Here is a 22,399-nt window from a genome sequence, read left to right on the forward strand (position 1 = left end):
TTTTTTTTTTTTTTCTACAGGTTGATCTATACGTTTGCTTGTTTTGTGGCCGAGGAAACAATGAGGACAGACTGCTACTCTGTGATGGTTGTGATGACAGCTACCACACATTTTGCCTGATTCCCCCTTTGCCTGATGTGCCCAAAGGTGATTGGAGGTGCCCAAAGTGTGTTGCTGAGGTACAGTCCCAGACCTACTCATATTTGCCTCATCCTTGAACGATATTGAAGAGAACAGTATACCATGATATTTCAGCTTTCTTGCTCTTGCCATTGCAGGAAAATGTTTAGCTTTGTGTATATCTGGAGATATTACCACAGTGTGAACTGAATTTGCTGGGTGCCCTCAGCAGTCTTTTTTTTCCCTAATAAAACAAAGCTGCTGTTTCGTACAAGTGTGTCTGCTCCAGAGCGTGGTGCATTCACATGCATGATATCTAAAACTTTGTGGACACATGACCTTTATGAAACCCTGGCATTGACCTTCAGCTATTATAATAAGAAAAAGGCAGACCTGCCAAGTGCCTGGATGGAGATGAATGGGGAAAAGAACAGGGGTGATGCCATAACATGAGTATAATAGACCACTAAATCAGAAAGAGCTGGTGACAAGGCATTACCCCAGCAACCAACAGAAGAGCATCCAAAAGACAGGATCTGGTCACAACAGGGCCTTTTAACTACATGAATATTCACTGAAAAAGTAATCTGTCCAGAAAGTTCTTGAACTTCTATGTTTGAGTGGTAAAGGAAGTAATTTAGAGGGGACTGTATTTTAGAGTTGATTTTGACTAACAGGAAGGAATACCATATTGGCTTGATTTTAAGACTGTTTCCCCCTATTTAACATGGGGGAGGGAGCAGGGGGATAATCCCTCATCTTAGAATTGTATGTGAATGGGGGGTATGCAGCTGCTGTGGCTTTGGCTTCAGCCCCTACCTGGGGTTGGGGCAGTAGCCACAGCTGCTGCCTTCTCCTGCTCCCACACCTTACCATCTCATCCCGACCCAGCAGCCTTGTTCCCCTGACTGCCCCTCCCCGTACAGCTACACTTGCTTCACACTGGCAAACTTCATGCATGCTGCAGCCTGGAACACTGAGCACAGCCCCATCCCATTCCGTAGTAGCAACATGTAGCCTACACAGCTGCTATGGGGTTTGGCTGGGCTGGGGCCACACTTAGTGCTCCAGGCTAGAACAGGGAGCCTGTTGGTGTGCTGTGAAGATAAGGGGAGGAGGGAAGCAGGGAGCAGAGGCTAGCAGGGAAGGAGGGAGGGAGCAGAGAGGGTATAGGGAGGGGTCAAGCAGAGAGGCTAGGAGGAAGGGGGAGCACAGGTTGGGGGGAAGAAGCAAGAGGAGCAGGCACAAGCAAGAGGCAAGCTGTTTGATCCCTCTGCTGCCTGCTCCTCTGCAGCAGTGTGGAGGGAGAGGATTTAAAAGCAACCCTCCAATAATTGGATTCTATACATGGAAAATATAATTTTTCTATGTATAGAATCTCATTATTGGAGGGTCATCTTAAATTCAGAGTTATCTTTCAAGTAAATATGAGAGGTTGAGGGTCTGTAGATGGAAGGGAGCTTGGGTAAAAGTGATTGCGAAATAACATAATTCCTGATTTTTGAAAGAAGATGTTGAGAGCAGCAGAATAACAGCAGTGAACTTCACGAAGCCAGACTTTAATAGGCAGGGTCTCGGGGGAAGGAATTCCCAGAGGAGAAGGAATTCAGGAGAGCAGACAGGTTCAAAGAGATGGTATTAAATGCACAACAGCAGACTGTCCCCATGTGGAGGAAAGAGACAGCAGATGAGACCTGTAGAGGTGCATCCAGGAACCTTTAACAACCGTAAAATCAAAAAGGTTTTCTACAAAGTATGTGTCTTCCAAAAGGGGTGGTTAAGGATGAACTTAGGGGGAAAAAAAAGCAATTTTCCGAACTGCATTATCTAGAAAGAATATTAAAACAAATTATTAAAGAACTAAAATGTAAGCTCTTAGAAAATAATATGGTAATGAGAAACAGCCAGCATTGGTTTGATGTGATTTTGTTGCTGACAAGTCTGTTTAAATTCCATTTGACAGGGTAACTAGTGTAGTGAGTGGGAGGGGGGCAAGCAGGAGATGTGATGTTGTTTGACTTTGGTAAGGCTTTTGACACAGTTCTACCACATGGTGGTTTATTTATGGTAGTTTCATAAGTAAACTAAGGAAAACAGTATAGAGGCTACTGCAAGATGAATGTGCAGCTGGTGTAAAAAATTATACCCCAGTGATGTTATTAATGATTTGCTTTCAAACTAGAGAATGGATCAGATGTGATCAGAAGAGGTTTACCCTGGGTTTGGTGCCATTAAGTATTTCTGTTAATAACATGGATGATGAGTTGCCAGCTGGAGTATTGTGTCAAGTTTTGGGTACTACATTTTAGGAAAGATGTAGACAAATTACAAAGACCAGAGGAGTGCAACAAAGATTAAATGGCCATTGAGGAAACATTAATATAATTTGGTTTGGTGGTTTTCTAGATGTGAGAAGTCTGAGGGAAAACTTAATGCCCTCAAATGTGGAAAAGGTGGTTATAAAGAGAACACTGACTGAGGACAGAAAACGAAGCAATTAAATTACAGGAAAGGAAAATCAGACGAGCTGTTAGGACAAACTTGCTATGTCTTAAAAAATTAGAACAGGTTACTGAGAGGTTTTGGAACTCTAGACATTAAGAAGCCTTTTGGAATAGGCTAGACTGACATTTGTCAGTGATGGTCTAGCTGTTATACTTGCTTCTGCCTTAAAGCAGGGGCTCCCTGACTGAAGTCCCTTCCTGCCTTACATTCCATACATCCATAAAAATAGCCAGCCTTCAATTTGTCCAGATGCTTGCCAGTTCAGACCTGTTTCTGTACATGTAAATGTAGGGCTCAAGATGTGCTGGCAGAAGCATCATAGAAATAAGCAGGGTGAAGCAGTGAAGATAAGACAAAGTTTCTTGTTGCCCATCCTTTTGGTGTAATACAAGGAAAGAAGTTCCTCTGAAGCTGTGCATGCTAAGTGAACAGCTCATTATTATCTAGATAATGTAAAACTATTTAAAGGCAATTATCTGGTAAAGCCCTCTTCGTTCTTCTCCCCACATACATTTTTCGTCTTGCAGCCAAAGCAGCTGCTGATTTACTAAGATAAAAGCAGTAGTGGGATCTGTGCCAAGTGGCTCTGCTGTAGATGCTTGTCTTAATGCCAGGACCTTGCATAAAATCCTCATAGCTGAAGTGTGGCCTCCCTATCTTCCTTCTCCTCCTTCTCACCCTGCCTATTGTAGCAGGTGTTGAGGTTCAGCCCTTAGGAGTGCAGTGGATCTGCGTGACATTGTTACTGAACACTTGGTTTGGTTTCCCAGTTGTTAATTGCTCAGTTTCCAGTGTGGCAGGAACCATATTGTCTGGAGAAACCACTTGAAAGCAATAGTTTGTGTTCATTTGGCAGAGAAACATACATTAGTATATTCCAGTAGGAAAAAGTCTGGTTGGCATGATTCACTGCAGTGAGTGATAACTTACATTGCTTCTCCTAGGAATGTAACAAACCACGTGAGGCCTTTGGATTTGAGCAAGCTGTGAGGGAGTACACTCTCCAGAGTTTTGGTGAAATGGCAGATAATTTCAAGTCTGATTACTTCAATATGCCAGTCCATGTGAGTATATCCCAATTTGTTGTGATCTCTTATTGGGGAAGAAGATGTATATCATCTGACTGAGTTTCTTTTGGGAATCTCCTGACTTAATTTAAAGGGACACTGTTAATTTGAAAATGGTTAACAGGTGATTTAGCTCGCTGGCATCTGGACACTTCTATTTCATATTCCCTTCATTTTGCTGGTAGATTTATAGTAGGCTGGGTGAATTGGTTTGCACTTTAATAATACCTTTGTCTTTTTAGATGGTTCCTACTGAGCTGGTAGAGAAGGAGTTCTGGCGACTGGTGAGCAGCATTGAGGAGGATGTCATTGTGGAATATGGAGCTGATATCTCATCCAAGGACTTTGGGAGTGGTTTTCCTGTAAAGGATGGCAGGCGAAAGCTGATGCCAGAGGAGGAGGTATGAATCACTGTGTAATTGACCCTAGACCTTGCACATTAGTTAAATATTTAGGACTGAAAATTATGTGGAATTTTGCAGTCTTGTAAAGAAAAATGATGACAGCTTTTACATGTTTATAACTACTTCTAATGCAAATGTGACCTAGTGGTTAACACAGGGAATTCCTAAGAATTAAGTTTTTCTCCAGATACTGTTGCTTTGACAAACAAATTACTCCTCTGTGTTCCACTCCATGCCTGTTTTATTTTATTTGGTAAGCTCTCCAGTTGTATGTTAACTTCTAAATTGTCCCTGTTCTCATCAACATGTTGTCTGGTTAGAACCTGTTATGGATAGGTCAACGCAAGCTGGCTGCGCTTAGATTCTGTTTTCCTTACCTTTGTTCCCATAACGTGCAGCAGAGATGCTAAGCCTGCAGAGTCATGGCTCTGGTCTGTGGGACTCCCCGTGGGTCGGGAAATTTGACAGCAAGGGAGTGGTTGTAATTAACATCACAACCCCTTCCTTGCTGCCAAATTTCCAAGTCCCATGCAGCTGAGTCTAGGCCTGAACCAAATCTGGCCCATGGAGCAAAAAAGTTGGGCACCACTGGCATACAGAAAGTGTCATCTCATCATGAAGAATTGAGATAGAAAAGATGCATTATATACTGTATTTACTTGAGTATAAGATGACCCTGAATATAAGATGATCCCCCAATATTTAGATTCTGTATATAGAAAATTTATGAAATTTGTTAAAATTTTCCAGGTATAGAATCTAATTCAGGGATGGGCAAAATATGGCCCACGGGCCAAATTTGGCCTGCAAGGCCATTCTGTCTGGCCTGCAGGGCCCCGAGAAATTTTTTAAAAATTAATATTTATTTGCCTCTGGCTCCAGTCAAGAGTGACAGGAACCAGGGGCATTAGGATCCAGCGGAAGCCAGGACTCTGGAAGAGCAGGGCCTGCCCCGCTCCAGCCCCCCAGCCCAGGACCATGTGGCTGTTCCTGCCCGTGCTGGAGCGGGAAGCTTAGGTAAGAGCGGGTGAAGGAGGCACGCTGGTCCCCATCTGGCCACGGGGCTGGGAGTGAGGGGCACACAGGAGCCAGTGCCGGCAGGGCCCAGAGTGGGGCAGCTCCCCTCTCCCTGTTGGGGAGCCTGGCTCCATGGAGCCCAGGCAGCTGCACCCTGGGCTCCTGCCAGCACTGGATTAGGGCACTGCCTGGCTGTCGCTGGCTCCCAACCCCCCTGTCTGGCCCCGGGGGCCACTTGGGACTGCTGGGGGCAGCATGACCCAGTGGGGATGTGGTACAGGGAGGTGGTGGGGAACTTCCATCCCATGCCTGAGGCCTGGAGAAGCAACAGCCTGGATGCCCCCCGTGGGAGGCTCCAGTGGGTGCTGCTGCCCCAAGGGGAAGTCCTGGACCCCCCGCCTTGCAGGGGCCCAGTGGCAGCTCACTTTCTGGCCCCAGGATGGGTGGGGAGGCTGCGCCAGGGGTGGGCGTGGAGCTGCAGCTGCTTTTCTGCTCCAGAAGTTCCTGTGACTGCAAGGAGCCCAGGGACACTGGGGAAGCTCCTAGCCAAGCCCAGGGGTCATCTCCCGAGGCTGCTGGGGGTGGCATGACCTGGCAGGATCCTGGCCCAGGGCGCGTGAAGCTTGGAGAGGCCGCAGGAGCTTTCAGAGGGAAAAGCAGCTGTGGCTCTGATCTGGCTCCTGGCTCGGCCTCCCGCCCGTCCTGGGTCTGGGGGGCAAGCTGCTGCCCCAGGGTGGCGGCAGCCAGGCTGTTGCCATCCCAAGCCTCAGGCACAAGACTCAACTTCTGTGCCTCATTCCTGGACTTCCTGTGTCTTGGGCCAAGTGCTGCCACCTGTGGCCTCAGGTGTCCCCCCCTGCACTGCTCCCAGGGCCAGACAGGAGCTTCCCCAGGGCCCCCAGCCTCCTTGAAGCTGTAGGAGCTTCTATAGCAGAAAAACAGCTGCTGCTCTGCTCTGGCTCCTGGCACAGCCTCCCTGCCTGTCCCAGAGCTGGGGGGCAAGCTGCTGTTAGGCCGCTGGGCTCCTGCAGGGTGTGGGGGGGCTGGGCCATCCCCCTGGGGTGGTGGCAACCCCCAGGCTACCTGTGGGGGTGGGGTAGCCAAGCCTTTGCTACCCCAAGCCTCAGGTGCACGATGCAAGTTCTGCACCACCTCCTTGGGCTTCCCATGTCCCAGGCCACATCCCCACCGGCTCATGCTACCAGCACCAGCTCCAGGAGCGCCCTGCACTGCCCCCCTAAGCCTGACAGGCCCTTCCCTGGTAGCCCCCGGTCTCCTGGTGGCAGCAGAAGCTGCCAGAGCGCAAATGCAGCCATGAGGCTTGGGGCAGCAAGTGCCTGGTTGGCTCCCCCCTTGCAACCCTTCCTGCAAACCCACAGCTACACCCTCTTCAAGATAATCACATGTCCCACAAATACCACACACACATGCACACATCCACAGCTCCCCACAAACCCCATACCCCTCACCACCGCTGCACACCCCATACACTATACAAGAGTAAGACTACGTTTTGAGCTATTATGCGATCACTTCTACATATAAAGCACGAACACAAAGGTATGATGACAAAAGTATATTTTTTAATTGAATTAAAATATAATATTATGGGTATTTGATTTTTAGTACATAATTTGTTTTTGTTTTTTTCCCAGTTCTAAGATAGCAAAAACCCTCTTCTCCGAAGGAGTACTTCCAGGGGCAAGCATCAGAGGTTGAGACAGGACTTCCAGTCCCAAGATGGCAATCAGGGGTGGGGCACCTGTTAAGGGGCGGGGTTACCCATGTGGCCTTCTACAGCTTGGCAAAACTTGCTAGGCAGCCCTCCGCCAAAAATAATTGTCCGCCCCGATCTAATTATTGGAGGTTTGCCTTGAATTTGGCCCCCTGTCACTGCTACAGCTGAGAAAATAAATTTGGAGAGGTCAGGTAGTCCCCTTGCCCTCTGCCCCCATTCGCCTCAAACTTCTTTCTCCCTGCAGTGTCTCCCCTCTCCCCACCCCAGTGTCAGATTCTGCTCTCCCTGAGCATGTGGAAGTGAGGGGCTAATGTGAAAACACAGGCTTTGAAATTATAGTGGGCCCCTGTTGTAGAAAGGATGTGGACAAATTGGTGAGATTCCAGCAGAGGGCAATGAAAATAGATGTGGAAGCTGAAGGAACTGGTTATTTAGTCTGAAGAAGAGAAGACTGAGGGGGGATTTGATAGCAGCCTTCAACTACTTGAAGGGGGTTCCAAAAAGACAGAGCTAGACTGTTCTCAATGATGGCAAATGCTAGAACAGGGAATAATGGTCTCAAGTTGCAGCAAGGGAAGTTTAGGTTAGATATTAGGAAAAATTTTCTCACCAGGAGTGTAATAAAACATTGGAACAGGTTATCTAGAGAGGTGGTGGAATCTCCATCCTTGGAGATTTTTAAGGCCTGGCTTGACAGAGCCCTGACTGGAATGATTTGTTTGGGTATTGTACTGGTTTGAGCAGGGGGTTGGACTAGATGACTTCCTGAGGTCCCTTCCAATCCTAATTTGCTGATTCTATGAAATAAACATGCCTGTAGTAATTTCCATATAGGCAAATTACTGTGGGTGCCCATAGACTTAGTTAATCCAAAATTGATGCAGGTTACCCTTTTTTGAAGCTGCTGCAAGTTTTAGCACCACTTTGGCATCTACTTGTGTATAATACAAACTCTGCATGATATTAGCCCAAAGCCCATGATTTAACATATAGTTAATTGGGCTGTGCCCCAGCAAACTCAACAGCATTTCAAGACACAGTGACCCCATAGCTCAACATTACTTGATATGTGCGTATGCTTTAGACATGCCCCTCTGGAGGGCAGAAGGGGAACGGTGGGGCCTCATGACAGCAGGGGCATAGGAGACCTCCCACTGCCCTGCTTCCTGTAGGTCACAACAATGGAGCCAATGGAGGAGAGGGGGGTGGGGCCAGTGCTGCTGGCCCCGTCCCCCGTTTCCTGCAATGTGTGAAAATGGAGGTGGGGGCAAGGCCAGTGCTACTGGTCATGCCTCCCATCCCTGCAGGTGGTGGCAGTGGAACAGATGGAGAGGTGTTGGACCTGTGGCCCTGTTCCCCACAGGCGGTGACCATGGAGCAAGAGAAGAAACGGGCCCAGATCCAACGTGGAGGGGGGAATGGTGTCGGAGAAGAAGCGGGGGCAGGGCTGGACATGGGCTTTGTCCCCGCATCCTCCACCATGACACCAGGGACACGGGTGGGAGAGGGCCCAGCCCCTCAGTCCCCACTGTCATTGCAGCGCTGTCCTCGCCACGGAGGTTGGGGTGGGCTGCATGGGGCCGGAGGTGGATCCAGTGGAGGGGGCTGGGGCACTTGGAGCCAGATGAGGTGGGAGGGCCCACGGGGCCAGAGGCAGAGCAGTGGCAGCATGGGGCATTGGGTGGTGCAACCCCCCCCCACCCAATCATTCTTAACTAGCAATTGGCTAGTGAATCGTATTGCAGTGAAATGGGCCTTTAAGCTGAAATCATAGGAGAAGGCATAGTAAAACTTGGGTTTCTTGGTTTCATTGAAAGCCATACTTCACTTCAGATTCCTTTGTATATCTGTTAGTGTCATTTTCCAGTCACTTTTTTGTGTCAGTGTATTTTGGATAGAGCACAATAATTTGGGTAAGTGGAATCTTAAGCATGTTGGGGTACTGATCTAAAGCAGCGTACACAAAGAGAATTAGGATTTCATTGAAGTAATCAGACCCTAGATCAGCATCTAGTTCTGTTAAGTGCTCGAATGTAAGGAAATATATTCCAGTTTTGAGGCCAGCGCGTGGCAGAATACCAGTCACTGGCTAGTACTGAAATTAATAGGCTGGATCATTTGTTCTGGGGTTACCTTCTCAAGAGGCTTGTTTGCACGTCTTCTGGCTTTTTCATAGCTTTCTCCCTTTTTTGGCAGGAGTATGCACTTTCTGGTTGGAACCTAAATAACATGCCCATTCTGGAACAGTCAGTCCTTGCTCACATCAATGCAGATATCTCTGGCATGAAGGTGCCTTGGCTTTACGTAGGGATGTGTTTCTCATCATTTTGCTGGCACATCGAGGATCACTGGAGCTATTCCATCAATTACCTGCACTGGTATGGACACTTGTGGACTTTTCTCTTGGCCTCCTTCCTTACGCTGCTCTGTTTACTGTTAAGATCTAGTGTAGTTCTATGTAGTAATGCCTGCAGGTATTCTTTCTTACTGATATGCTGTGCAAGTTGTTTATAAGAGCAAAGAACTTAACTGCTTTTTTTTTTTTTTTTTGCATTTCCCTGAAATGAAACTAGTGATCATAGAAAGTAGGGGGATTGTAGGTATCATTATATAAAGCACCTCAATATCAACCTTCTGGTTGAACATTTAAATAGCTTTCCAATACTGGTGAATATTATGTTCTGAGCAAATCTTTTTTAAGCAAGTGTGCATGTGTACACACATGTTGAGGGGTTTTTCTTGCAAATAATTATATTGGCTTAGCTATAAGATATCCTATTGTGAAAGTTAGAGGTTGGTGTGTCCCTGTTTTGGAATTAAAGGAGGCCTGATTTATGACTTGTCAAGATATCACAGCAGATGTGTCTCTATGTAAGGTATCGATCATGTTTCCAGTGGAGAGAACCTCAAAGTGACTCTTAACTTGGTTTAGGTGGCTGTGTTTTTTTGGGGTTTTTGTTGGTTTGTTTGTTTTGTTTTTTAAAGAAAAAATCACTGTAAGCAAACCACATGCATTGTCATCTTTCCAGTATACAAGGCAATATGACAAGGTATAGTCATAAAGGAGCAGTGTATAGGGAAAGCTGCAGCAAGCATTCCCATTCAGAATAAAAAGCCTGTACCTGCCTGTATGCTGGTAAGGACAGCATAAATGTCTTTGCCCTCGGATTGTAAGTTTCTGGAGAAGTATGCTGGCTAACAAGATCTGACCTGAGAGCTCAGGGGGAATATTTGGTTAGAATTCAGGTACTGGCTCTTGCATGCTATTAGCTACATCATTCTGGTAGGTTTTGGTGCCTTCTGGTGAATTAGGGAAAATTGTTCTTGATGGGATTTACTGGCTGTGTCTTACCAGCAGGTGTCACTGAAGTCTTCAGAAAACAAATGAGGTGTTGAAATGAACGCAAATCAGTCTCATGAATACAGTATTTCTTTAGGTTTTGGTTGCCTTCTGAGTACTTTTGTAATGTATTTAGATATAAAATAATGCTTAAGTTCTTGAGTAATAGAAACTTCGTTTTTGACTCATAGCCCAATACAACACATTATTACTAAGACAAACTGGGAAAACTGAGCTTGTTTAGACATCAGAGCAGCAGCTATGTCTTCATAAATGGATTCTATATTAATTCCAGTAAAGAGGAATTTCAAAATGCAATTGACTGCAGAGAGTTTTTTTCCCAAGTGATTTTATTCTCTCATGTTTAACATATTATTATGACTATATATGTTACCTGTGAGTTAAGCAGCAGTTCAATCCCAGTCAGCTGCTTTTTCTCAGTGGCTCAGAATTATGATTTCCAGTAATAGATCATGCATAATAATAAAATGGTTGCTTTCAGCTGCATTGTCTTGTCGGAATTGTGTGGTGCATTTGCCATCTCAGATTCAGTTGTTTTCTTTTCTTCTCTTCCGACTGATTTCTGAGAATGGACTGCTCCAAACCCAGTCTAGTCATAGGGGAGAACTGTTTAATGTCTCTTCTGAGGTATTAGGATTAGCTGTCCAGATAACTGACACAGCTTTATCAGACTTTTCCCTGGAAAAATGGTATTTGGAAACATCACAGTCTGTGTGTAGCATTTAACTTCTCACTTAAGCCTATTATAGCACAATGCCTGCTTGTTATCTGTTAGATATTAGTAGAAAATATAATTATGGAGTATGTTCTAGAGCAAGGATACTTAACCTCTGACTTGCGGGCCAAAAGTGGCCGGTGGAGCCTTGGAATCTGGCATGCGGGACTCCCCATTGACTAGGAAATTTGGTGACAGGAGAACAGTGGCAGTTAATACTGCCATCCATTCCCGATGTCCAAATTCCAAGTCTTGCAGGGCTGGGTGGAGGTGGGCCATGATCCTTCCCCTGCACGGCCAGATCAGAGCCAGGCCATGCCCCTTTCCCTCTAAAGCTGGCTTGGGGTTGGGCTGCACCCACTTATCCCCATGAGGCTGAGCCATGCCCCCTCCCTCCTGCCTGCAGGGCTGGACCATACTTCCCTCTTTCCAGCCAGGTTAGAACTGGGCCACACCCAGCAACAGGACTGGTTCGATGCCAGGCTGCACTTCCACACTGCACATGGGGCTGGCCCGTGCCTAGGCTGACCGTAGGGAGATCCCAGACACCTGGAACTTCCAGGCCTGCTAGCTGCTAGCAAGCTGGGTTGCATCACTCCATACCATTTCTGGGATGCACAGTATAATTCTCAGCCAGTGAGGACTGGCTGCTTAAGTCCGGGACTGTCCTGGCTGAGCTGGGACGGAAGGTCACTCTACTTGTGCCCCCTTTCTTCCACATGGCCAGGTTGGGGCCAGGCCATGCCTCCTTTCTCCCATGGGGGTGGGCCAATCAGGGCTTGATTAGGGCTGGGCTGCCCCCCCTCCTCCCTGCTTCCTCTTCCCCTTCTCTGCACAGTCAAATGAGGCCCTGTCAGATCTAGCCTAAAGAGGGATTGTGCACTGCCCATCTGACCAAAAAGTTTGAGCACCACTGTTCTAGAGTAATTAACTTAATTGTCAAATTAGTGTGCTTCAGTCATGTTATCCAATAAATAATGACCTCTGATTTGAGGATGTTTGTGCCCACTTGCAAAATGTCTTGGTTTGAAGGGGAGCAAAGTGGGTGAAGATTCTGTGGAGCTTACCTGACCGCAGGATGGTTTGCTGACTTTCCTTCAGTGTGCATTACTGTTGATTATATTTTCTGCCAGGGGAGAGCCAAAGACGTGGTATGGGGTGCCCTCTCACGCAGCAGAACAACTAGAGGAGGTGATGAAAGAGTTGGCCCCGGAGCTCTTTGAATCTCAGCCTGATCTCCTGCATCAGCTGGTCACCATCATGAACCCCAATGTGCTAATGGAGCATGGTGTACCTGTGAGTAGGACAGAAGAACTTTCTCCATATATATTCTACATACACAGTTTTGTGACAGAATTGTTTAATAATGGTTTGGAATGGAACTTAAGAACTCAGCTGGGGGGTACATTCTGCCCTAGCTCATTTAGAGCATGGCTTGCCAACCTGTGAGACTCATGCCATAAGTGATGTAGGCTGTGACAATTTGGTTAATTTGGACCCTGCAGAGGGCAGACATCCCTCTTTGACGTGACAGTGAGTTGTAACCTGAGTTGGATACATTCCTGAGGGAGAGGGGAAGCCTGCTCCCTCTGCCTGTGTGACTGGCATCACATACCTGGGTGAGGGGCTTACACTCCCTGTTGTTCTAAGCAATTCTGACCTGACTGGGAGGGTGCTAGAGACCCTGCCAGTCTACCTGGCATCCAGTGATGCATTTCAAATTGATTGGCTGGCAGCTAACGGGTGCTGGTCTCCATTGGACCAGATAAATGAGATCATAAGATCTATATAAGTTAAGGACTGCCCAAGAGGAGGAGCAATAGCCATGATGAAAACAGAGACAGAGAGACAGACAGAGAAGCTGGACCATCTGAAGCTTGCTCTCTCTCTTCAAACTCCTGATCAGTGAACTGCCTGCCTCCAGGTGGAATCTCCACCTGCCTCTGGATGATACTCATGAGTAAGCTACCTGAGATCTAACTAGATACATAGCCTGCAGTAACTCAGATGCATGATCAAGGGCTACCCAGCCATGCCAGTTTGCTCTATGGGATTTCTCTGATATTGCTGTACCCTGTACCCTATTCCAAATCTATTCCTTGTAACTAACAAAGTTATCCTTTTTACCTGTTGTGGGAGACTTACTGGGAGTGGGTCTAGATTATGTCTTGGGGTCCCCTTGGCTTGGCTGACTAAGGGAGACCACTATTTGTGCTTCAGACTGAGGGAAGCCCTCCAAGTTCTTGAAGCGGGTCGAGTACCCTCAAGGGCTGCTAGGCCTGTGTTTCCCAGGGCTTGGGGGAGGGAAGGAGCATGGGGGCTGCAGATCAAGGCTCCCTTGGTAAATGAGGGAGCGGGGCTATGACGAGCAGTGCTGCACAGCTGGGGTGCCAAAGCATGATATGGAACCACAAGCAGTTCGTCCAGGAGCGAGGGGGGAGAGAGGCAGGGCAGGGTGCAGCTTGCCACTGTGCATACCTCTGGGAAGGCATGGGGCACACGTGCCTCTGGATCTGTGCTGAGGGCAAGGGCGGGATGCTTACTGTGGGTTTGGGGCCCGGGCTATGACAGCCTTGTGAGGACTGGGCTGGATCGTCACTTCGGGCAGGTAGCAGCGCTGGGAGGGGGAGCTACAGTGAATTTTGGGGTGGCTGTAGCCCAGCCCTGCCCAAACGCAGTCCCAGCCCAGCCCTTCTGCTGGAAAGAGGCTGGCACAGCTCTGGCCCTGAATGATCAGCCTGCCCTTGCCCCATGCACAGATGCCTCACCTGGCGTGCACACAGTGACGGGATCTGTACTCCCCTACATCCCCTGGGCAAGCTGTCTGCAGCTCTACCCTGCCCGGCCCCAGCTGTGCAGTGCCTGCCCCAGCCCCACTCCCTCCCTCACCATAGGGGCCTCGATTTGCCCCCCCGCCACATTCCTTCTTTTCCCCCTCAACAGACTTTACTAGCTGGAGACTGCTCTCCAAGCTGCCAGGCTGCATATTGGCAATTGGATATGTATCAGCTGATATGGCTGGTCAGCAGTTGGCCATCAGTATCGGCCCAAAACATTTTTATTGGTGCACCCCTATATTTAGCCAACTTAATGTAAACAGTGTTGATTAATTACTGCTGTGTTATTAGCAGCTTTGAAATTGACCAGGTCCTGTCAATTTTAGGGCTTTTAATAGTAGACCTCCAAACAGCCTCTTCCCCTTCACCATTTATAGTTAAACAGAGTGCATTTCCATTACAAAATAACAGTGGGGTTAAAAGATGTTATGTACTTACCTGATGTGCAGATGACGGATAGGCATTTTGCTGGTAGGGAAGGAATTGCCTAATATGCATGTAAGTGGAGTGTACTGCACTACATATCATATTTATTTTTGTTCCTGTATTTGGTAACCATTAAAGGACCAAATAGCAAAATTTAGTATCTGGTTAAATACCACTTAACCACTATATTTTGATTCCCACCATTTGTGGAAATTGACACGCTTGATTTAGATTGGAGGTCCATCTAATTTGGTCTCTGAATCTTGTCAGTCCATAGTGCCTTATGAGAAGTAGTAACAACCCTGACTAGTAGATTTGAAGTAGCCTATTAAGTGTCAAATTTTTGTTAAGGAGTCGTAACATCAGAAAAAGATATTAAATATCTAATAATAAAAGATTGGCTTAAACCCTGAAGCACAAGGGCTTAATATCTGTTTCAAAAGTGGGGTGCATTATGACAACACGGGAAAGTGTTCCTCTATACAGATGTCAGGTTTCTCTTTGAATTGCATATAAAGCAAAAAATATATAAAAAATGAACGAAATTAAGTTAACTATATGGTGTATTTTTTTCTTTTCAGCTTCCTACTTGATTTTGTTTTAGTCATTTTTGCTCTTTAAATTCTTTGCTATGAAACACTGGCGCAGTGGTTACAATATATTTTTTGTGTTAAAAATTTTCCCTTGAAAGAAAAAAAATGAGAGCATTTCTATTTGTCAAAAATTTTGTAAAAGCTCATATTCATTAACTCCCCATATTTGATGAAACTGTCATTGGTGCTTAAATAACTCTGTCACAGCCAGTTTTTGATAGCCTAAATTGCTTCTCTGACAGTTGTCCCAACATCTCAAAACGCACTATTTCCAGAGGCTTTTAATGTTTGTTGTGTTGTGGATCAAGTTATGATCCCTTGCTGATAGTAGAAAAATGTTCCTTTTGGAATCCAGACAGGAAGAATTGCTTGCTGAGACTTTCAGCCTTATATATATATAGCCCTTTTTTATAAGGTTTTATCAAAGAACTTCTTATTTTTAAAAGGGTAAGCAGTCTTCTAATTTGTCCTAACTTAGCTAATTTCTCTGTTAACTTCTAGAGGTAAGGTTTCACGAACATCTCTTGATAAATTTTTTACCTTTGCTACAAATGTCAGTGATTATTATTTTTTTTTTCCCCTTCTCCTACCTTACTTTTTGTATTCTTGTTTGTACTTAGGTGTACAGAACCAATCAGTGTGCTGGCGAGTTTGTTGTGACATTTCCTCGTGCCTATCACTCCGGATTTAACCAAGGTTACAACTTCGCTGAGGCTGTGAACTTCTGCACTGCTGACTGGGTCTGTTCTGTTGCATATCTCTGTCATGTCCCTGTTAGCAGCTTAATACAGGAAAGAGTTACTTAGTTTAGATGGGTCGTTATCTTGACTATTGAAGCGGTGCCCAGCATAGCTATAGTTAGAGATTAGTCAAGGTTTTTATAACAAAAAGTTAATTTGAGGGGCTTATAATTCAGTCCTTCTAGATGAAAAGTTAAGATTCTAGATGAAAGTTAAGTGCAGTCACCCTTTTAAGCAAGTAACTCAGCATTTGAGACTTGGGTTAGCTTTAGGGTTGCAAAGATTTTTCTTAAACTTTTTGTCCTCTCTGCTTTTATATGGGGTAATGCTGTTGTATGGTAGAGGTTCAGTTTTGATTTTGGTGTCCTTCACTCCTCTCCGTGTCAATCTTTTCATTTCTTAATTGCATATGTGCTTTTGAAGTCATCTTCTTCACAATGCCCAAACATATCAAGAAACTGACATAAGGGTTACTTCAGTAGTTTAGTGATATTGGTGAATGCTCTACCAGTGACTATAGGGCTATATTTATAGAGTAAGAATCACGTTCCCATTTTGTGCACACTCTTCCCAAGGTCAGATGACTTTAACTGTTTCCACTACAACTGTTTTAATGTCTTATAAATTGAGACTTATAATTTAGTGGGGTTCCTGGACATTGACTGGAGATGGTCTTTCAAGGATTACAGTATTTTCTAGTCTTGTTTGCCTGTACCAGTCATTCAGCCTGCATATAGCTTTTGGAATAACTGCTGGATTCAGACTAGTAAAATGAGATTCCTTTGCTTAACTCCAGGAATCCACTGGCCAATTCTTATGTATTTATTAAAAAGATGTATAGCTTCCTCTGGACTCTGGAAACCTGCCGTTTGATTATTGTGGTACCATTATGACTACTATAGTCAACTATCTTCCTGCTGGCACTGTTCTTTAGGATGTATTTTTGAGTATCACCTTTTCCCTACCTCTTGTTAAGGGAAGTAAAGTAGGAAACAGCTTTTTGCAGTGCTTACACCCACCCCCCACCCCCGCTCCAGTGACGTAAGTTGGGGGTTGGCAGTCTTTCACTAACAGGTGGCCGGATTAACACAATTTGATCCTTAGGAGGGTTGGGCAACAGGTCAACCCCCTGTAGGAATGAATGGGTAGGGATCTCTGAAATTCATACTGGAAGTGCATAGTGCAGCAGCTTCTTTAATTTTGGAGTTTCCCCTGCATGCCCCACCACCACCGATTGGCGGAGGGACCTTACCACAACAGTTTTCGCCTCCCAGCCATCAGGCACAAGTGGTGAGCACGACCCCTCTGCCAATTGGTGGTAGGGGAATGTGCAGCGGAAACTCCAAGATGAAAGAAGATGCCGTGCTGTGTACTTGTGGCGCAAATTCTGGAAATCCCTGTGAATGGGATTGACCTGTTGTCCTGATTTAAAATAGCTCTATGGGCTGATTGGTTGCTTAGGTGGGACTTAAAGATTTCTGATCAGGTATCTTTCTTTCTGAGACCCTACTACCATCTTGGAGCTCCCCTGGATTCTTTACTGCCCAGTCAGACCTAGCCTGCTTTCCGCCCACCCAAGTCCTCAGAAGCTTCTGCCAGCCTTGAACACCACAGGTGTAAATCTGACCAACTTCTTGCCCTCTGTTAGGTTGCCATCTCTTGACCTAGGTGGTTCTCATCCTTTTCTAGCTTCCCATTGGGCGTCAGTGTGTGAACCATTATCGGCGGCTAAGGCGTCACTGCGTTTTCTCCCATGAGGAGCTGATCTTCAAGATGGCAGCGGATCCAGAGTGTTTGGATGTGGGACTTGCTGCCATGGTTTGCAAAGAAATGACTTTGTTGATAGAGGAAGAGACACGCCTGAGGGAATCTGTTGTACAGATGGTGAATACCATAAATACTCCTTCCTTTCATCCTATTTATGTGATTTGGATTTTATACGAGTTTTGTGAAAGGCAGTTTGCTTGTTGTTACCAAGTGTCACTTTTTTGTTAGGGAGTGTTGATGTCAGAAGAGGAGGTATTTGAACTGGTTCCAGATGACGAACGTCAGTGTACAGCCTGCAGAACTACATGCTTCCTTTCCGCTCTTACTTGCTCTTGTAATCCTGAGAGGCTTGTGTGCCTGTACCATCCCACAGACTTGTGTCCCTGTCCTATGCAGAAGAAATGTCTAAGGTTTGTAAGTCTTCATCTCTCCCGTACCATGTCTAAATTGTTGTATGAAGGCCAGTAGCTAAATACAGCTATTGTCCGAGCCAAAAACAATATCTTTAGTCATCTCATGTCCTATTTTTGCCCCTGAAACAGAAAAGTCTGGGTTGATGCAGGGATTTTTTCTTATAAACCTCACGTGGTGGATTCTGAAAAAAACAGTTTCCCTTGTCTTATATGAACTTATAACACTCACATATTTTTTCCTTCTATTTCCAGGTACCGTTACCCATTAGAGGACCTTCCTTCTTTGCTGTATGGAGTAAAAGTTAGAGCACAGTCCTATGATACCTGGGTCAGTAGAGTTACAGAGGCTCTGTCTGCCAACCTCAACCACAAGAAAGGTCAGACTTCTATTGTTCATTGTAGGTATTTGCGTAGGGAATCCCAGCCTTCGTTTAGGCCACTTGTGTAGTGAGAATGATACTGGAGTGGGTTAAGGTTGGTATTTTAAGCATATGAGATGAGGGATGTTCTTGATGAAGGTCAGGGAATCTAAAGTAACTGTAATGCTAGATCGGTATACTACATTGTTGTTCATTTCTTTTCAAGCGTATTAGGAACTTGTCTGAGGACTAGTAAGCAGTTTTAAAGGATTTTTTTCCATGTATGGACTATTTATTTATATTTTATTATTGCAGACGTGATTGAGCTGAGAGTGATGTTGGAAGATGCTGAAGACAGGAAGTATCCAGAGAATGATCTCTTCCGTAGGCTCAGAGATGCTGTGAAAGAGGCAGAGACCTGTGCTTCGGTGGCTCAGCTACTTCTAAGCAAAAAACAAAAACACAGGTAAGGTTGAGTTTTCAGTTTTGTAAAAGTTAAAATATTGTTTTGTAAAGGTAAAAATAGTTAAAAGTGAAGTTTAATACACTAATGAAACTTTAAGCATTGTGGACTAAGCACACAATGGCAGTGAGTAACAGCTTAAATATACGAAATGAAACATTTAAAAAACTGTTGCTTGGGTTGTAAAATCAAGTGTTTCAATTAAGAAACAACAAATGTTTAGTTCTCCATACAGGCTGAAGTCTTTTTCTTGTGTGTCTATCCTGTGGAGAGAACATGATCTTGAAATTAGACTGCCACTATGCATTCAGGCAAAGACACCAAATTATGATTACATAAGCAGTCTGACATTTAATTTGTACGTGTTTGACTTTGGAACCTAAATATTAATGTAATGTAGTTTTTTCTCTGCATAATGTTTCAGGCGGGTTTTTTTGGTTTTGTTTTGTTTTGTTAAATCTTTTAAATGAGTAGAGCCAACAGTATTTTAAAATCTACCCTGCCTGAAAGACTGTTATATTTGCTGCTGATGCGCCTGACCATATGGTATTTGTAATTCCTTTTCTTTTGTGCAGAGACATCTAGTGATGCCTGTTTTAAATTATTTTAAATACAAAGGTCTATGTGAAATGTCTTACTCTCGGGACTAGTCTCTCTCTGTGTCGAAACGAGTTTTATCAAGTACCACTCTAGGAAATAAGATCTTCTGGCTCTTGAGACCTTGTGTTGCTTCAAGCACTCTCAACCTTCTGATCATCCCTCCTTATGTGAGTTTGATCCTACAGCCTGAGCCAAGAAAGAATACTATTTTCCAGATGGTCCTTGGCATGGTTTGTGTCTAAACATTGACAGAGAAGGCCAAGAGTTCCTTATCAAACTTCCTTGAAACATCATTGGTACCATCAGTCTTCAGGGATTGGAAATTATCTTCCATATTAGTTGTACTCTGTGTTCTACACTTCTTGATCCACATCACTCCTCTGTTCAATTCTCATCAGTACTGCATTTTTACAAGGATGTCTGCTGGAACTCTACTAGCAGTATTATTGATCATATGCTGTTTCTGTTTGTTACACCTCCGTGGACCACTGACATTACTTTTACAGCTTCCATAGATGTTACTGTTTTCCTGGAATATAAGTTTTTATTGTAGTATCTCTCCTTCTTAGATTGTAGTTTCCAGAACTTTTGCCATTTACCAGAGGTAAACATTTCTCTGCTATCCTTTGTAGTTCTAGTAACTACCACTCATACTGTCCAATCTGAGGCCCCTCCTGTATCTATACCTTAAGCACTGGCTGTGTTAGAAGAATGTTTTAATCTGCCACATCCTTTTCTCCCTGAGGAGATCTGTGCCTTTTCTGAAAGTGGTTTTCAAGAAGTTGGCTTCATTCCTTGGTCTCTGCTTTTATGGTACCATTTAACATTCCTCCTTGCATTCTGTTCAGATTTGTATCCAGCCTTTGGATTTTTCTGTTTCAAGCATCTAGTTTGAAATTTGCCTTGGAAGCACTGGGGACTTGTATTCAACTTTGGCTATACACCTGGACTTCAGAAAAGCAGACTTTGACTCCCTCAGGGAGCTGATGGGGAGGATCCCCTGGGACGCTGGTCTGAGGGGGGAAAAGTCAAGGAGAGCTGCTTGTATTTTAAAGAAACCTTACTGAGGGTGCAAGAACAAACCATCCCAGTGTGCAGGAAGAATAGCAGATGGGGCAGGTGACCAGCTTGGCTTAGTAGAGATCTCTTTGGTGAGCTTAAACACAAAAAGGAAGTTTACAAGAAGTGGAAGCTTGGATAGATACTTTGGGAGGAGTATAAGGTATTGCTCGGTCATGCAGGGATGAAGTCAGGAAGGCCAGAGCACAACTGGAGTTGCAGCTAGCAAGGGACATGGAGGGCAAGAAGAAGGGTTTCTACAAGTATGTTAGCAACAAGAGGAAGATCAGGGAAAATGTGGGTCCTTTACTGAATGGGGAAAGCAACCTAGTGACAGGTTATAAGGAAACGTCTAATATTCTCAAAGCCTTTTTTACCTTGATCTTCACAGGCAAGGTCAGCTCCCAGACTACTGTACCAGGCAGCACAGTCTGGGGAGAACATGAAAGCCCTCAGTGGTGAAAGAACAGGTTAGAGACTGTTTAGAAAAGCTGGACGTGTGCAAGTCCATGGGGCCAGATGCAGTGCATCCAAGGTTGCTGAGGAAGTTGGCTGATGTGATTGCAGAGCCACTGGTTATTATTTTTGAAAACTCGTGGTAATCGTGGGAGGTTCTAGACTATTTGAAAAGGGCAAATATAGTGCTCTTCTTTAAGAAAGGAAAAAAGGAGGATTCAGGAAACTATAGAGCAGTCAGCCTTATCTCAGTCCCTGGAAAAAGGAGCAGATCCTCAAAGAATCCATTTCTAAGCACTTGGAGGAGAAGAATGGAATTAGGAACAGTCAGCATGGATTCACCAAGGGCAAGCCATGCCTGCCCAACCTGATTGCTTTCTGTGATGAGATGACTGTCTCTGTGTATGCAGGGAAAGCAGTGAACATGATATACCTTGACTTCAGCAAGGATTTTGATACGTTCTCCCACAGCATTCTTGCGAGCAAGCTGAGGAAGTGTGGGTTGGATGAATGGACTGTAAGGCAGATAGAAAGCTGGCTGTATTGTTGGGCTCAACAGGTAGTAATCAGTGGCTCAATGTCTAGCTGGCAGCCAGTATCAAGTGCCCCAGGGATTGGTTCTGGTGTCGGTTTTGTTCAATATCTTCATTAACTATTTGGAAGATGGGATAGATTGTACCTTCAGCAAGTTCACAGATGACATCGTGCTGGGGGGTATAGTATAACAGTGGAGGGTAGGGCTAGAATTTAGAGTGATTGTAGACATAATGGAGGGCTGGGCTGAAAGAAATCTCATGAGGTTCAGCAAGGACAAGTGCACCACTATGCACCACTACAGCCTGGGGACTGACTGGCTAAGCAGCAGCCCTGCAGAGAAGGACCTGAGGGTTACAGTGGATAATAAGATGGATACGAGTCAGCAGTGTGCCCTTGTTGTCAAGAAGGCTAACAGCATACTGGGCTGTATTAGTAGGAGCGTTGCCAGCAGATTGAGGGGAAGTAATTATTATGCTCTATTCTGCACTGGTGAGGCCACATCTGGAGTACTGTGTCCAATGTTGTGTTCCCCCATCCTCCCCTACTATAGAAAGGAGGTGGAAAAGTTGGAGAGAGTCCAGTGGAGAGCAGTGAGAATGGTTCAGGGGCTAGGGCTTGGGAGGAGAGGCTGGGGGAACTGGGTTTTAATCTGCAGAAGAGAAGACAGAGGGGATTTGATAGTAGCCTTTAGTGACTCAGGAGGTTCCAAAGAAGATGGAGCTAGACCGTTCTCAGTGGTAACAAACGACAGAACAAGGAGCAGTGGTCTCAGGTTGCAGCAGAGGAGGTTTAGGTTGGATATTAGGAAAAACCTTCTCACTAGGAGGGTGGTGAAGCACTGGAACAAGTTACCTAGCAAAGGTGGTGGAATCTCCAACCTTGGATGTTTTTAAGATCCAGCTTGACAGAGCCCTGGCTGGAATGATCTAGTTGTGGATGGTCCTGCTTTGAATAGGGAGTTGGACTAGGTGACCTCCTGATGTCCCTTCTAACCCTAATTTTCTATGATTCTATGATCATCTGGGGTGGTTTAAATCTTCCCTCCCTATCCATCCTTTGTTAGGCTAAATTCACACATTTGCAACAATTAAAGACTGGTCTCTACCCAAATCTTGAATGGTGGTGCTTTACCTGCTGTGATTAATCTTCCATTTGAACCGATGTTCATATTACCTCTCTACTAAAACGATTTGATAGGCATCACATTGTATAGATGCTGAGC

At 45.2% G+C, this 22,399-nt stretch overlaps 1 protein-coding gene across 3 annotated transcripts in view; it reads left to right on the plus strand.

Moving 5' to 3' along the window:
• The window catches only part of KDM5A (lysine demethylase 5A), an 83,785-nt gene that overhangs the window by 33,567 nt on the left and 27,819 nt on the right, over positions 1-22,399 (plus strand). For all 3 annotated transcript variants that reach the window (XM_019544584.1, XM_019544583.1, XM_019544586.1), the window contains 9 exons: positions 3,570-3,689; positions 3,935-4,093; positions 9,048-9,229; positions 12,061-12,223; positions 15,404-15,523; positions 17,213-17,407; positions 17,519-17,700; positions 17,956-18,080; positions 18,378-18,528. In XM_019544584.1, the coding sequence (XP_019400129.1) occupies positions 3,570-3,689; positions 3,935-4,093; positions 9,048-9,229; positions 12,061-12,223; positions 15,404-15,523; positions 17,213-17,407; positions 17,519-17,700; positions 17,956-18,080; positions 18,378-18,528 (1,397 nt within the window). The remainder of the gene's footprint in view (positions 1-3,569; positions 3,690-3,934; positions 4,094-9,047; positions 9,230-12,060; positions 12,224-15,403; positions 15,524-17,212; positions 17,408-17,518; positions 17,701-17,955; positions 18,081-18,377; positions 18,529-22,399) is intronic.

This window comes from Crocodylus porosus, unplaced genomic scaffold (assembly GCF_001723895.1).
Source record: "Crocodylus porosus isolate Cpor-Errol unplaced genomic scaffold, CroPor_comp1, whole genome shotgun sequence".
NCBI lineage: Eukaryota > Metazoa > Chordata > Crocodylia > Crocodylidae > Crocodylus > Crocodylus porosus.